The sequence below is a fragment of the Acyrthosiphon pisum genome, chromosome X, assembly GCF_005508785.2.
Source record: "Acyrthosiphon pisum isolate AL4f chromosome X, pea_aphid_22Mar2018_4r6ur, whole genome shotgun sequence".
NCBI classification, from domain to species: domain Eukaryota; kingdom Metazoa; phylum Arthropoda; class Insecta; order Hemiptera; family Aphididae; genus Acyrthosiphon; species Acyrthosiphon pisum.
Window position 1 is genome coordinate 92,251,818 of NC_042493.1, and position 18,354 is coordinate 92,270,171.

An 18,354-nucleotide genomic window follows, 5' to 3' on the forward strand; every position below is an offset into this window, starting at 1 on the left:
TATCAGCTTTTTTCATTTTTTTGTATGTAGTACTATTTATCCAATCACATTCCCATTGCTCAACAAGATTATAACCAGTATTTTTTATTACTGTACCTACTTATTTCAATTGTTTTTTGATACAAATCATCCATTGTTTCATGATTTATATTATTTATATTTTCTCGATCTTTATAACATTTAGTACAACCGTGCAAAAACATCCATGATTTTGATAAACCGTTTTTGATTTACTATCAAATCCATCTACTTTAGCTCCTGCTAATATTTTTTCACCACCATTTAATGCATGTGAAATATTTTTATTATTAAAATTTTGTAACTAAGTTATCGATTATTTTGAATATCTTTCATTCTTTTCTTTATCTAAAGCATCTATAGTACCTACCTATCTTCTAACAAATATTTTGATCTGTAAATACTCATACAAACACCTGCTATAGTTGTATAGCAAAAAGGATCAATGCTAGCTATATCCAAAAACTGTTTTCTGAATTCTAAACATCCTCTTCGTAAAATATCTACATCTGAATTACAGTAAGCCTCTAATTCTTCTTTAAAATTAAATAAATAATTTTCATTAATTTTTTCGTTATACCATTTTTCAAATTCTAGTTTATTCTCTGGTTTCATTTTTTCGACTCCATAACCCAGACAGCAAATGTAGGAAATGTTTTACGAAAAATATTATTACAACATTATAATAATATTGTTCGTGATTATAATATTATCATTATAATATTACTATAATATTATCATTACAAAATGCTGTCTGGGAATACTTTTTATCGGGTAATATACCAATATAATTTTGATTTTCTACTATATCAAAGAAATGCGGAAAGTAACCTTTTTTCAGTTCTTTGAGACCAAATGTTTTGGGAAAACTACTGAGAGGACCTTGAATAAAATTAGAACTATCTATATTATTCTTATACTTAAATATTTAATTTCTAATAACATAATTTTGTACCATTATAAATTGTAAATGGTTTCAGAGTGTTATCAACCAAGTATTTTAATATAAATTGTGAATCGTATCCTTTTGCATAATGTGCTATAAATGTATAACCCCTATATTCCTCGGATATTACATGTTTACAAAATTCTTCATTTGTATCAAACATAATTTTATTTCCTTCAAAATCATGAGCAATTATTTTATTTGCGATAGGTATGAGTTCCTGTTTCTTCTTGAGCTTCATAATCAAAAACCAAATATTTTTCTGTATAAGAACATTTAAATGGTTTATTTGTACCTCCACAATTTGTACATCCTACATAGCATTTACCTCCTAATGCTGATCTACGTTGCATATAACATTGATGTTAATTTATTTTCACATATTCTAGACAATTTCTACATTTACTATAACCACAATTGTGTTCCGTATCTATAAACAATATTCTATTACAATCAATACATTTATATACATAAGCACATACATATTCGTGATTATCTAAACATTCTTGATTATAACAATATCTAATACATTTTTCACAATATATTTTATTTTTGTACTACTTGAATGTTAAAATTTCTTACCATAATATGTACACAATTTTGGCTTTGTTTATTCATTTGAATTATATCTATCAAATCATAAACATCTGATGTATTTTCTAATGAACTATTAAAATAATTTTCTTCAGGAAAAATTGATTTTTCTAACTTCTGAAATGGATTATTGTTTAATGAACTATTAAAAACTTCATCCTTTAATATATCTTCTTGAAATTTACGAAAATGTTGTTGCTTTCTAGTTAATTTAATTTTTTTACTAAACATTCTTTATTAAGTTTGTAAATTTTTTTTATATCAAAACATCTAGCTATTGACTTAAGCTCAGAAGTTGTTAGATCGCCAATTGTATGACCTCTCCTAATTCTTGATATAAGATCATTTTTTTTAAGGGTACTATAACCCTTAAGTTTAGCCTCTTTTGCTATTGACTTAAGCTCAGAGACTTTCATATTTTCTAATATGCTTATAGAATTTAAATTTGCTATTATTTATTATATTTTTTATTTTTAAATACATTTTTTCAATTTCTTTTTAATACATTTTGCAATTAAATATGGTATTTCGATTTTTATTTTTGATAGAACAATTCTATTAAAAAATGTTTTAATTATTAATATCATAAGTATTTTGCGAAAAATATTTTTTGGGGAAATATTGCATTTTAATTTTTAATTATTAATATTACAAGTTTTGCAAAAAATATTTTAATTACGAATATGCAAAATAATTATTAAAATATTGCATTTCAATTTCTATGAAAAATATATTAGGAAATATTGCATTTTAAATATGTGTACCAGAGTGCCCCCTATACTACAATGTTTGAATAATATATTTATTTAAATCAAACCGTAAAATTGTGTTTACGTTAAGCAATATACCAACGTTATTAAGGACCAAACAACAATGCAAAATTTATTGAATCAAAATCAAAATTGTGCACTTGTGCGTTGGAACGAAGACCAACTGACATTTCGTGAACGCGAATTTTAAAGTGTACAAACTGCATATCCACGGGTTTCAGAAGAAATAAACTTAACAAATAGAGCACAGGCGGCAATTGAAAAGACGAAACAAATCGAGAAAAATGAAAAAAGCAATAATAACGACCGACGCTGGCGAAAAACGGCGTAAAAAGTATTTGAAAACCAACCGACCGCCGCCGCGGCAAAGGTACGTGATTGGACGCGCTAAGGAATCGACGGGAACGGATGGGGGGGGGGGGCGGATTGTAGAAACGGAGCGGTTCATTTTTTACGCCACAGTTTCACCATAGCCGGCGTTTTTTGTTCCATAGCGTCTAAGCTCACTAAGCGTCAGCTGTTGGTGGCAACGCCGCGGCACGTTATACGTCAATGTTGGACCGTTCGCTCTTCGGATTGGTCGGGCGGCGACTCGTCGTGCGCGTTTGCCAAATTTTCGTCGGGTCAAACTGTCGGGCCTAACATAATGACCGTCTAACGTCGTACGCGTTAGCAAAAATTATCGGCCACTCGTCGACGACCTCCGACAGGTCACGACAACGCGAGCGTGGCAACGCCGCACAAAACGGAGCCGCTCGGCAGCTAACCACAAATTTCCGTCACCGTGTAAACGTTGTTTCGCCATTCGTCGTCCTGGCCGTGGTGGTTGAGTGTAAACGTGGTGGAAAATATTATCGGACAGCGAAACTCTGGTACGACTAGTATCGCGTAGCGACGGCATAATATTGCTGAACCGATCGAGGAGGCGACGTCGTCTGGTCTGGAAACCATCCGGCCGTCGCGATATCCGCGTCTGAAGCTTCAGTACTGCCCGAAATTTGTTCGTCCCGGACACGAGTGGACAGAAGTTGTAGTGTAGTGTATCAATCGTTCCGTTTCTCCCGACATGCCCGTCGATACGACTAGCGAAACGACGGAACAGCAGGTTTCCACTGTGAAGGAGAACTCGCTGAAACAGTCGAAACCTAACTTGCCTGATAGTAAGTTGATACAACTTGTTTTTTATTGTTTATTCGCTCGTGATCTGACCCTTGTACTTGTCGGGCACATAGATACATAGTGTGTCTGATTGTGTGTGTGTGTGTGTGTGTGTGTGTGTGTGTGTGTGTGTGTGTGTGTGTGTGTGTGTGTTTGGGAGAAAGATATAGATACGCGGTCACAATGGGACACCGTACAAGCTATGGACCTCATAAGCATAAGTATAGGGTCTATGGTACAAGTGTTGATGGTTAAACATTGTGTTATGGATTACGATGGATAGAATAGGATGTAGTTGAATCATGTTTACACGAATACTGAATACATTTATTGATTGCTTGTTTTAACATCCTGTTATTATTGAATGCATATAAGAACTAAAAGAACAAAAATTTGATTTTAATAGCGAATCTCAGAATCTGTGTATGTTATGAACTATGATGCTTGTTTAAATATTACTATGACAATGTTTTTACTGTTAGTTTAAATACCCACCAAACTAATATAGGTAATATTATGTTATTGAATGATATTTTCTTATCAGTGTTGATATTTTCAAATTATTAATTAAAAACATCCAAAGGTGGGCAAGTTAATGAAAATAATTAACTCAAGTTAAGTTAAGTTAAGAGAACACAAGATTGATAAGTTAAAAGTTAATATAGAAAAAAATATTAACTTTAATCAGTTTAATAAAAAGTTAATCTATTTCTTTTTAAATTAGTATGTAAATCACATAAAGAGTGAATGTGTCTTTTTAGTTTCTAATTTATAAATTATAAAAAACAATTTTATTGAACATTTATCATAATGTACATTGTATACCCTTTTACTTTTCTATTATTTACTAATTTAAACTATAATCATTTCAAATTAATAATTTAACAAATATATTTTTTCATATCATATAGAAAATGAATAATATAAGTTATATAACATTAAAACATAACAATTGTCCATTTATAATTTAAAATTATTAATTTTTTAAAAACATTTATAATTGCAACTCGTATAATATATAATTTACAACTTGATAAAATATATGAATATACACAAAATTATGTAATCAAGAAAAAGAACAGAAATGTTTGTGTTTTTGTATTGGATTTTTCTTATTTTATACTGATATAGTAATATTTACGTACCAGTGTGTTTGGTGTAAAATATGTATTTGTTTTATTTTATTTAGGTACCTATTTAAACTACCTAACAAAAATTATAAATATAATGAATGTTTACCTATATTATCTTATACTATTAGATTTTACAAGCAAGTTGGCCAATGTCCGATAGGTCACAATGTCATATATTGAACTAATGATAGTATTTTTATTACTTATCAATAAATAAAAAAATTAAATGACAAATAAACAATTTTTGTAATTTGATCTAAAATTGATTCATTGAATACAATTTTTATGTATTTTTCAGTTGAACTTCCTGATGATGATCCTAATGAACCAACACCTTCTACATCAAAAAATGTGTTAACAGATGGTTTAAAGCGACCTTTGTCAGATGAAGTAGACGGTGATAAAGAAAAAAAAATTAGACTTACTGAAGTAAGTGAAGGCGAACTGGAAGTTACTAACAAAAATGATAATAAAGAAAGTCATATTGAACTGTTGTTACAAAAAGTTTCGGAGTCTCTAGAGAATACAATTGATGATGAATTTAATATTTCCAATAAGACACCTTTGCCAGATGGAGTAGACGGTGATGAAAAAAAAAAAATTAGACTGACTGAAGTAAGTGAACACAAACTGGAAATTACTAACAAAGATGATATTAAAGAAAGTGATTTTGAACTGTTGTTCCAAAAAGTTTTGAAGTCTATAGAAAAAACAATTGATGATAAATCTAATGTTTCCATTAAGACACCTTTGCCAGATGGAGTAGACGGTGATAAAGAAAAAAAAAATAGACTGATTGAAGAAAGTGAAGACGAACTGGAAGTTACTAACAAAGATGATAATAAAATAAGTCATATTGAACTGTTGTTACAAAAAGTTTCGGAGGAACTAGAAAATACATTTGATGATGAATCTAATGTTAATGATATCAGTAAGGATAGAAAAAAAAAATAATCCAAGTGATATATACTTAAAATATTAAATAATGCTGAGAAAAATCTCAATGATAGTAGTGAATTTATTGGAAACAGTAAGGATACTGTAAAAAATGCTAAAAATATATTAACTAACAATGATGTACTTACTAGCAATGATATTTCATATTTAAATAAATCATCGTCATCAGACAATTTAGCTATCACTGAAAATTCAGATGCCGAAAGTGTTGCTGTTGTTAATGATACTCAGGTAACAGAAAATATATCTACAACAGTTAATGATTCAACTGTAAGAGAAAGTAATTCAGACTTTTCAAATACCAAGATATATACAATTGAAAACATTGTAAATAGCAAAAAATATGATGCAAACCCTTTGCTAGAATTAAAAAATAAAATACATTTGACAAAAAATATTGATGAAACTAAATCTATAGAAAGTCCATCTAATAGTAATATAAATAATAGTGAAATGGTCGATATTTGTTCCAATGGTATTGATCAACATTTTGAAGTCATAGATTCTGTCAATAGTTCTAACCTCGGTTCTAACATTTCATTATCTGATTTAACTAATTTACCTGAAGATATCAGTAGTATTAAAAGTGCAGTAAAGCAGATTACCAAAGAGAGTTCACCACAGTTTTTAAAATTGTATAATAATAAAGAATTGACTTGTGAGGTAAGAAGATTGTTATTGTTTTTAATTTTAATTATATATTATATTAATTATATATTAAAATTGTGTTATTACTATTGTTTAGCAATTTGAGAGCATGTGTTCACAGAAAGTTACTGAAATAATGGCATCCGAGTTATTCTGGGGTAATAACGTTTTTTCAGAACTTAAGTTGTTGAAGGAAAATGAAAAACTCTGGCATGAAAAATGTTGTTCGCTAAATGAAGAATTTAAAGAATTAAAGCATTTTTTAAATATTCATAAACAAGAGGTAAAAAGCAATAAATATGCTAGACCACATCTAGTTACAAGGACTGTTGGTTTACAAGCAGTATTATGTCCAATAAAGATAAATCAATTATGTGATAAAAATATTGGGTACAAAAAATATTGAAGTATGTTAAATTATTTTAGGGATGTAGTATGAAGTTACCAAAACAAGCGATTTCTTTGCCAAGACCTGATTCAGTAAGTATTGCTGTTGAAGATGATGATGATGATGTTGTTGAATTAGAATTTGAAACGGTAGAATCTGCTAGTTCATCAACTTCAAAAATTACAAATACGACTAAAAAAAAGGTAATATAGTATATATTACTATTGAATATAAATACTTTAGATCGTTCACTGGCCCGTATTTACGCGATGCTAAACAATGATGAAAAATGGATGTGGCCGTTATAAAGCGCTGTCATATCCATTTTTCGTCAATTTTTTGCACCGCCTAAATATGAGCCAGTGAGCGATCTGTAGAATTTATAATCAATGATATTACCTATTGTAATTTGTTGAAAAAAGAAATAATTAATTTAGTTATTTGATACAAAAACTCATATCTTGATAATTATCTTAACACAATATATTTATTTTATATTGATAATTTTTTTTTTTTAAAACAAGATATAGTTTTATTTTTATTATGCATTTCTTTGAACTCTATTTTAAGAAGAAGTATGATTTATAATTTGTGTATACTTCTTATGGCATCTTTATAACTTCAGAAATCTGGTCTGATGGTGATTTGGCTTTTAATTTGGTAATATATTCATATATTTTTTTTTATATAGCAAATGCCTCCCTTAATTACTACATCAAAAACGCTAATAGTATCTCCAAAAAAAAATGTTACTGCATCTGCAAAAAATGTTTCTGTATCTCCAAAGTCTGTTACTGCTGCAAAGTCTTTGAATCATATCAACATTAGTACTACTATAGATCTAACAGGAAATGATGATGTAATTGAAGAATCAAATATAATCAATTTGGAGGATTAAATTTCACCTATCAAAATTCCTCGCCAAATTCCAGCGTCGCTTTTACCAGCGGGGACATTGGTGGTAGCTAACCAATTTATTATTAAATGATATATGATATTAAACAATTTAATTTTAAATTAAAAAATATGATTGATAACTGACGTTATACAATTTCTAGAATAAGTCTCTAGCACCTATAGAACAAGACTGTCACAACCTAAGGGAGCTGGAGCGTAATCCAATCTAAGGAGTAAAAACTAGGCATTTTATATTTCAGTTAATATGGGTTTTTTGAAATTTTTGAAAGTAAATGAACATTATTGTGTGTAATTCATAGTACTGATCATTTTGTATAGGGGAATCATAGTGACCGGATATGTACGTCTGTCATTTTACCTACTTGCATGCACATATCACCAATATTACTTTATAAAATTACAAACATTTTTAAAAAAATACTACCAGTGATTTCAACCATCGGATTGAAAGTTCAGATTTAAATTTTGAAAGCAGATTTGAATTCTTCTTAAATTTTACTATGCTTTAACTATTGTATAGTTTTCATATTCTATATCAATGTATTTAAATTTGTATTATGAATACAATCTATTTTTAGTCTTTTTGTTAGTAACTTTCTAAGTAAATAAAAATAAAAATCCGAAAAATGAAATTGTCAAAGCATAGATAATTTAGTGACTAATTCAAACCTGCTTTCAAAGTTAATATCAGAACATTATATTGGAAGTGGTGACTAAAATTGTGAGCTATGTTTTCGACTGAAAATGAATCGCACTCCAGCCTCCTTAAAATTTATAGTTTTGAGAAAAAGCGATTTGAATTTTGAATCTAAGAGATTTTAAAGAGTTATTTACCTATGCGTTTGTAACAAAAAACTTAAATACTTTCACAATACGACTTTTTTAAAATATTATGAAATAATCTCTTAAACCCAAAAAGTTAGACTTGTGGCCTTTTACAATTTTTCAAGCGAACGCAAGACCTGCCTTATTTTTAAAGTGGCTGTATTGCATAAAGAAATTTATTATATCACTGATTGAATTTCCTATTGTGACTGCAATATCATAAATTATAAAATGCAATACTACCACAACTCTAAATATTGCATTTTCAATCAATATATCTTACAATAATTAGTTTTTATTTAGTGCAAGAACATTACAAATCGAAATAAGGTTGTCTTGAATTTTGACTTTGGTGATTAATTGAATAAATTAAATTACGTGTATTGCCATAAAATATATTATATGGCAATCTTGCTTTGAAAATAAGCTAAAAATTATAATATAATTCAATTCTGGCGCATATTTTAGCGAATAAATTAAAAATGATATTGAATGTGGTGGTCTTGCATTATTTTTTTACTATTCAAAAATATAACTCAAAATTGATGAATATTGAGTTATGGCAGACTTGTTCTAGAAGTGTGAATTTAATTTAGACTAATTTTTAGTTATTTATTCAAGGCATGTTTAGAATCATGACTAAACTTATCTATAGTGACTTAAAAATTAAAAGTTCCCTAAAACAGGGTGTATCTACTTATACATAACATGTTTGGTTATTTTTTAGTAGGTATAAACATTTAATTGATTATTGTTTCAGAATGGTGATTCGGAAAAAACTATTACTTATTTAGAGCTATCTAAGAATCCATCATCATCTTCCTCAAGTTTTATAACTGGAACAGCTTCAGTAAGTTGATAAAAAATGTATAATTTTTTCTTTTCTTTGATTATTATAATTATTATTCCTTGTAGCGCTCTCCTCGACGAACAAGTGTTTTAAATAAATATACCATAAATACAAGTCCAAATTCCCAAAAACTTAAACCAATTTTAACCGAAGGTAAGTTTTTAAGTTTTAACTTAATTTTAAAATGTATTATATATTATAGTGTCTCGGTGTTTCAATTTATTAGGTTATTGGAATTATTTTTATAATGTGTCACATATGTCATAGGATACAAACTGAGCCATACTTAGAATGGTTATGGTCAGAGATTATAATATTTGGTGATACTAAAGTTTTCATCTGTTGAGTATAATCAGTTAAAAGTGCTAAAAATAATTTCTTTATGAATATTTTTATTTTATTTATTCTTCTATATTCCAAATTAATTGTTGACAATAATAATTTAGCTGCTATAAAAGTGAATCATAATTATATTTATCTGATTAAATTACCAATTTGTATTTTATTTTAATTATGATTTTTAAACTAGTTATAACTTGATATAAATATTTTACTATCGACCTTAAAATAAAATAAAATAATTAATAATGTTGTTGAATCAACAACCAATTATGTTCGGATTACATGTCAAACCGATTATATTATTTATTATATCTTAGTCAGTCATAATAGTTACTTCACCGTCTTTCAACATTCTGATCTTGCATATTTTTTTTTGTTATGTAGGTACATCTTAAACTTTGAAAAAAGTATTAATTTTAAGAACTACATTTTGATTTTTGTACATAGGTAATATTAAATTACATTTTTATAAGATACAAATTGCATTTAATATCTACCTTAATTTTATAACAACCATTCATATCTTTTACAAAAAATGTTTGTACTCAGTTATATAGTTTTTGAAGCCTCTTCTTTAGTATTTCTTAGTTTAAAATATTGTGTGGTAAAATACCATTAATTATTATAGTTGTAGTTTTCCCAGCATTCCATTTTAATATAATTTTTAGTTTGTCATTCGTTGCTACAATGATACGCTCAACTATCTTTCAGTCCCCATTTATGCATTATGTATCCATAACGACCATTGCCGGTCTGTAGTTGATTTTATACATACTACTCGTGCCTGGGCAGTTCCATTTCTATGTGGGATCTATCACTAAAATTTTGTTTAATATAGAAAAGTGTGTTTATTCATTATACCATTCTGTAACATTATTCTCATCATTTTTTAAAAAGATGCCTATGAATGAGTCCTTGATATCAATCTGAATATGAGCACGTACATCCTTGAATGTTGTCCATAATACTGACCCCTTCCTGTCCTCATTTTTGTGATTAGTTTTTCTTTCTTTCGTATTTTGTGTGTTTGGTAATATGTTTGTTAACATATGTAGCAATTAAAATGGAGTAAATTTTACTGTTAAATCTTACCCCATTGAAGCATCATCCCCTTTTCTGGCCAGCTTCTGCATCAGATTATTTTGTGATCTTAATGACTTCATTCCTTTCTTACATAAGACATTTTCTCTTAAATTTAAGAGTGGTGTCCAATATTTTTCCTAGATACTTAGGTGTGAAATTGTGTTTAATTTGTACTCCTTCGAATAGGTAATACTTTTAACTCCGCATGACTATCTATTGCTCAGATGAAATTTTTATACCTCCAATGAGGATTTGCAGGAATTGGCTTTAAATGCTATTTATAGAAGTATTAATATATCGTATTCAAGTCATCTGTTAGCGTCATCTAGAACCCTGCTCTGGTATGGAATTGCAATCAAAACCTAAACTCTTTATTTTATAAAATTGTGTATATTATACAAGTTAAATAAGATGGGGCTAGAATTGATCCATTATTGGATCCATTATTAAAGTCCATTAGTGAGTGTGTACCAGTTGCTTCCTTTTTTGCCCAAAAATACTTAAAAATACAGTGGTTTGTGATCATCTTATCTATGATTGTTACTAATTTTTTGTATGGAATGACTAGTACCTAATTAATTCATAAGACTCGAGACAGTGTATTATGCTGCACTTATTTTAAGTCTCCTTTACAATCCCAATACTATTAAGGCTGTGAGTACAAGTACTTGTTCTTTGTATCCTCTGTGGTGATTCTTGAATCCATTTATAGTAACCAGAAAATCATTATAGAACATAGTTAAGTAAATACAAATTCTCGTTCTTGCAAATATAATAAGCTATAAATGATATGGTCTTTGAGTATATTGTATAACTCATCTGCGGGGGGATACTTGTTGGTTTTCTTTATTACATTATACAGTAAACATACACCTCATTCTGTATGTGATTAGTACTGGGTTCATTACAACATTTTTTTTTTGGTATTTAAATTCTGTTGATAAAATACCAATAGTTATTAAAAATTAAAATATTGTTGTTAAACAACTTAATTTTGAAGATTACAGTGGATTTATTTACTAAATCAGTTGGATTCATCAATTTTATTAGTTATTACTCTCAATAAATAAGGCTATATACTAGATGTCTTAGATTACAAGACTACTATTTAAATATATTGTTAGCTGTATCAGAATATTAAATAATTAATTGTTATTTTAGTGTCACCTCCAGTACCCGGAATTCCAAATCAAAGGAGTCTTTCTACATGGAAAGGATTACCTCCCGCACCTCATTTGACCATTTTAAAATCACCAGAAGTGCAAAATATGCCTCAAGGTAGTAATATTAAATAACTATATTACCAAATTTATAGATTTCTTACACTTTCTACTTTTATTTCATAGCATTAGTGCTCTCGTGGACTATGAATGTTAATGGAACAATTGCAGAAGTAATAAGTTATCAGATTTATGCTTATCAAGAGACACCCGATCAACCACCTAATATTGACTTATGGAAGAAAATTGGTGATGTAAATGCTCTTCCTCTACCAATGGCTTGCTCACTTACTTATGTAAATATATTTAAATGATTTTATTTGTTTTTTGAGGGTGTGATCTTATATTTTTTATTTAAATTTATTTTTATAGCTTTCAAATGGTCAAAAATATCATTTTATAGTAAGAGCTGTTGATGTTTACACTCGTGTTGGGCCATTTAGCACACCGGAAAGTATGTATTTGAAATTAATTTAATGTTAGGCATTAGCAAGTTAATGTTAAACATGTGAATTAATTTATAATATTATACCTAAGAAAAAATAAACCACAATATATTATAAAAATTTTTTTATGTTTTTTAAATTTACTTATATATTATAACTAAAAATGAATAATTAATAACACTTGACACTGTCATTAACTTATACTAATATTTCTATATTGAATAAAATAACAGATGAGTAAAAAGTACTACAAAACTATGAATATTTTTGATTTATTACTTTATAAACATTATATTACTAAATTGCACCTCATTATAGCCTAATGTGACCATATGGTAACATCTGTTTTCTCGGAAATAGCCTAAGGAAAAAATTTTGAAGCATTTTATTTGTGTTCTAGTTATCTACCAGACTCTAAAATTGTAAAAAAATTTTCAAAAAAAAATTCAGACTTTTGATGGTTAAGAAGCTAATCTCCTACCATAATGTTTTTTACTTCATGAGGTTATTAGGGGACTGTGAACCAAAAAAGTTTGAGAACCCCTGGTATATACAATAATTTATCATTAAATTAAAATTTAACACATCCATTACAGTGCCTACTCAATGACGAAGTATACAAGACTTCTGCTGAACATTAGATGCATTTTTTTTTTAAATTACTGTGGAGAACTACGAACACATTTTATAAATAATTAAGTATTTATGAAACTTACCTTCATTTTTTTATAATATAATTTTGAGTTTAAAATAATATATTTTTTTTTTATTATTATTTTGAAAATTCTACAATCTGTACATATGTGATAATATGTGGTACCTATCTACAACTAGTATAAGTGATATTATTATTTTTATATAACTGAAAATGGGAAGAAACATCCAATCCATTGACAACACTTCAAAATATTGGAATGAATGTATAAAAATATTATGTATACAAAATAAATGGATTAAAAATAATTTTGAAGGCAAAGACCGCTTTTCCTTTGATGTCAATTTTGTAAATATTTGTTATGTTAAATGGTATTCAATAATTATTTTTTTTTTTATCATTTATGCAGGTTATAACTTTTTATCAGTTATAAATTTGTTTAAACGGTCAAACTTTGTATGGAATTAACTTCAAACATCAATTATTGCTCCCTTACAGTTAATATTGACAATATTGGACCATACCAACTAAATGCAGTTGAGGGTGAGGTGATAAAATATGGAATCAAGTAGAAAATACATTATTTTAAAAATAAAGATTTATTTTAATTTAAAAATAATTCAGTCATAGATAAATTACATTTAAATGTAAAATTTACATAGCTCTTAATGATATTCTGAAAAAAAATCTAAATTTATTGTACCTATTGAATTCCATTCACCATACTTTCATCAATATATTATACATCAATGGATAACATGAGTACATTACTTCCGTTATGGTAGCTATACTCCTATAGTTACACAGATAGATAAATTAATTTAATTTTGTATGAATTGGTAATAAAATAACTGAGATGGCGTGTACATTTTAACTTACTAGAAACTTGGTGTTGATACCACATAAACGTATAGTCAAAATAAGTTCTTTTAAAGGTAGTAATTATTAATTATTGTGGAGTTCATTCAACATCTCTAATTATTGTTTTACCATTTTACTAATTAAAGATTATTCTAATTCCACTTGTTGTCAAAATAACATGTAGGTAATATAAAAATATATAAATATTAAATTGGCTTCAAAATAAATTATATCTGACCAATAGTAGTCGATTGGAGTGTTGAATAAACAACAAGGAATCTTAAAAAATATTGTAATTCTTTAGAAAAAGTATTGTGTATTTTCTCACTCAACGGGTTTTGAACCCGTGAGCCGTGACCATCATTTACATTAATTACCTAACAAATATCCTACCTACATTCATAAGCGTTAAATCATTAGACAACCTATCGAGGCTATGGTACCTACGTATGAAAAATAGGAGAATGGTAAACTCCTACAAATGTAGGTAATCTCTTATACATAGACATAGTGTTAGCTCCTACAAACGAAAATAAAACAATAGTTTTTGCATAAAAGTAAAATTCATTTTTAAAAAGGCGGACAAGTGGGTACCGCTATTCTGTCCTCCTAGTATACTTACATAAATTATCAAATTTAATAACTTCCTCCAGTTTAAATCATTTAAGAGGACGTGATACCAGCATGTGTTGTCTCCGTCTTACAACTGAGTAACATAGCAAATTGTATGCTCAGCAGAACACGTGTAGCTTCGCTAGTTTAAAAATTAGACCGAATTGACCTCTTATAAAATCTAAAGGTAAGATTATTATCTAGACAACCTCATGGGCTTTCTTTATATTTTAATTTTAACGCGAGTTATGGCTATTTTAAAATTGTATATTTTTTACACATCTTAAAATACTCATAACTCGCTTTAAATTTAAAATATACTAAAAAGCCCATGAAGTTGCTTAGATAATAATTTTATCTTTAGATTTTATAAGAGGTCAATTCACTCTAGTTTTTAAATTAATGGAGCTACACGTGTTTTTCTGAGAGCAAAATTTGCCATGTTACGCACTTGTAAAACGGAGACAACAAATTCGGGTATCACGTCCTTTTAATTACTTAAGAATATAGGTAAAAAAATAAAATAATGTTAAAAAAGAAATCAGTTGAAAAAAATTAGTCTTCGTATTTTTGACATTAAAAATAAAATATCTGTCTTGCAATACATTAATAAATATTATACAAAAATTAATTCAGCTTCCTATACAAGTAAAAACTTAATTAATGATCGTATTAAAATAAATCATTAACCAAGTATTTGTAATTTATATTTATTATTTTCAAGTTATTAATTTTTAGCTTTTTGAGCTCTTCAATTCCAAAATCGTGTATTCAAATAAAATGTTGCAGTGTAGGATATTAATCTATTTTTTTTAGGTAAAAATGCATTTAGGAGATTACAGTATTTTTGATTTTCAGGTAACAAGGTTATTTATGTATAGGAGTTTATATTTGGCTGAAAAATATACTATTTGAACAAGTCATTATGGCTAATGGATTGTAATTTGCATTTCATTAAGTAGGATTGGAAATTTAGATAGGCTCGCAAATACCTACACTGTTTCATTTTGTGATACAATAACTAATTTAATTCTAACATATTATATACTGGATAGAGTAAGACCTATAGCAAAGAATTTACTAGGTGGCTATCAGGGAGGATTTAGGCCCAATAGATCTACAACGGATCAGATTTTTGTTATAAGGCAGATCCTCCAAAAAAGCTTGGGATATATTAAAGATGTACACATATTGTTTGTGGACTTTAAAAAAGCTTATGATTCTATTCATAGGGAAAGCCTTATAAATATACTCAAAGAATTCAGATTTTCAAGTAAAATTGTAAACCTCATTGCAACCAGACAGATATAAAGGTTAAGATAATAAACGCGACATCACAGTCCGTGAGAGTGACGACAAGGCGATGCACTATCTCCAGGGTTGTTTAACCTGGTATTGGAAAAAATTGTACGAGAAATGAACGTTTCGGAAGGAATTGAGCTAGGTCAGGTAAAAATAGGGCTCATAGCATACGCAGACGATATTGCTCTCTTAGGAGATAATATTGAGATGATAAAAAGTCTGGGAAAGAAACTTATAAAGGTCTCGGAGAAAGTAGAACTAACTAGCTGTTAATGATGATAAGACAGAATACTTGATTGTCAGTAGAATTAACAGAAATTATGGACTAGAACAAGAGTTAGAAGGACATACATTTAGGAAAGTATCAGAATTCAAATATTTGGGATTGATTATTACTCAAGATAATGAACTCGAGACAGAGGTGTCGTCAAGAATACAATTAGCTAACAACAGATATTATGGATTAGAAAGAATACTAAAATCGAGAGACACTGTCTAAAAACTTAAAAATAAGAATAAATATGACATTATTACGACCTACAAGACAATAGTCCTGTATGGTTCTGAGACGTGGTCACTGAGAAAAGCCGAAGAACAGAGACTAGGAGTATTCGAGAGAAAAGTTTTAAGAAAAATATATGGACCGGTCTTTGACAGTGAAACAAATGAATGGAGAAAATGATATAATTATGAACTCAAAAGACAGTTTCAGAGACCTGACATAGTTAAGGTGATCACAAAATGAAGACTCATGTGGGGGGGGGGGCATGCCTGGCGTAAGCAAGGATCTCTTTTTAGACAGGTAATAGAGGAAGAACCAATAAGTAAAAGACCTTTAGGAAGGCCCAGATTGAGGTGGGAAGACTGTGTAAAAAAGGACTTAAAAACGTTAGATCCACAAATTAGATGGAGAGAAGCTGCCGAGGACAGGGACAGATGGCAAGATTTGTATTAAGTGGCATGGTCTTAAAGGCCGAAACCAAGAAGAAGAAGAAGAAGATACAATAACTAATAATGATTTAACCTATATATATATATATTATATATATATTGAATGCATATAAAGGGCGATTCTTTAGTTATTACTCATTATTAGTACTCATTATTTCAAAGAGTATAAATGCTTTTGAAAATATGTTTTTACGTAGTTTCAAGTTGTTACAAATCAACGTTTTTATTAAAAAATTATATTTTTAAATATTTTTTATCCTTATAATTTCTTCAGTTTTTTACTATTTTGAATTCAACGTAGTTTGAATTTCATATTTCAAAGCAGAATATTTTTTTACATATTTTGATGCATAAAAATCGAATTTAGGGCGAGTATAGCTTATGAGTTATAACTTATAAGTATCTATTTAAAGATTTGATGAGCGAAGTATATTGGACAATCATTTTGTGAGGTAACCCCGTACCACTCCACTCTGCCCACATATACTTAAAATAATAAATTTATAACTTAATAAAATTAAACCTACGTTGTCATTCAAAAATGTAAAAACTTAAAAATTATAAGGAGAATAAATATTTAAAAAAAATATTTTTTTTTAATAAAATTGTTGTTTTTTAACGATTTGAAACTATGTACAAAAGTATTTTCAAAAACATTTACACTTTTTTCAATAATGAGTATTCAATTGAAAATGAATCACCCTGTATATGTATAGGTATATTATAATATATTTATTTTCCTATGTGGGTGGTGTTGTATTTATTATGCTCCAGGATTATTGGACTCTTTAAAGTCATTTACCAACTATACTTATATAAAATATATTGCGTGTTTCACTAGGTAGTTTTTATTAATTTAAAAGTGTCAAATGCATTCCGAATTTATATTAATGCTAAAATAACTATAAGTACCTTCTTTAAATTTTTAAACGATTATTATTTAATTTAACAAACAACCACATAATTCAAAATCACATTATGTATATAGCATTAATTGTTATTTTTAGTTAAGTTAGTAGTAAATCTTAAAATCAAAAATTACAAAAAATCTGATGTTATTTTAACAACAAAAAATATTAAACTATTTAACATTTATATAGAGTAAAATTGACATATCTATAATTACCTATATTAACAAGAACTGTTTGTCGGTTATCAAAATATTTGATGTTAAAACGACCAAAACACGGAATTGTTATTAATGAATATAATTTTAAAGTTACATAACAAAAAAATTAATTTTATCGTTCATATATTTAAAATGTTTTCATAATTTTTAAATTAAAATATATCATAATATGGTTAATAATGAATATACATAGGTAATAGGCGTTCTAACTATATATACGTAGTGTAGGACTTCAACATTTAATACAACATCCCAATGTTGTTATTTAATATATATACCTACAAATTTCAGCTAGTTAACTTGACATTATTTTAGCCACTTAACAATAATTGAAACTGAATTTAACTCCAATATGTGTGTAGGTATATCGTATATTATTCAATCGTCTTATTTTTTAACCTCATATATTTCAATTTACCGCAAACATTTTTCAAAACAATTTTTCCAGTAGGTAGATCACTGTCTATATCGTATTGAAATCCTTAACCTCATTAGTGCAGTCGTACCTACAGATGATTCTTATTTCTTATTTCTTAATTCATTTACTG

At 28.0% G+C, this 18,354-nt stretch overlaps 2 protein-coding genes across 2 annotated transcripts; both read left to right on the top strand.

Annotated features, from left to right (window-relative positions):
* Window positions 1–2,307: 2,307 nt before the first annotated feature.
* LOC100574266 lies at window positions 2,308–5,599 on the top strand. Its single transcript, XM_008181623.3, has 2 exons — window positions 2,308–3,488; window positions 4,918–5,599. Exons 1-2 carry the CDS (start codon window positions 3,395–3,397, stop codon window positions 5,571–5,573), a joined length of 750 nt encoding a protein of 249 aa, XP_008179845.1. The 5' UTR covers window positions 2,308–3,394; the 3' UTR covers window positions 5,574–5,599.
* LOC100574084 (activating transcription factor 7-interacting protein 1) lies at window positions 5,586–12,991 on the top strand. Its single transcript, XM_003242290.4, has 8 exons — window positions 5,586–6,239; window positions 6,322–6,507; window positions 6,651–6,815; window positions 9,116–9,205; window positions 9,271–9,358; window positions 11,792–11,908; window positions 11,977–12,146; window positions 12,223–12,991. Exons 1-8 carry the CDS (start codon window positions 6,030–6,032, stop codon window positions 12,325–12,327), a joined length of 1,131 nt encoding a protein of 376 aa, XP_003242338.1. The 5' UTR covers window positions 5,586–6,029; the 3' UTR covers window positions 12,328–12,991.
* The last annotated feature ends 5,363 nt before the right edge of the window (window positions 12,992–18,354 follow it).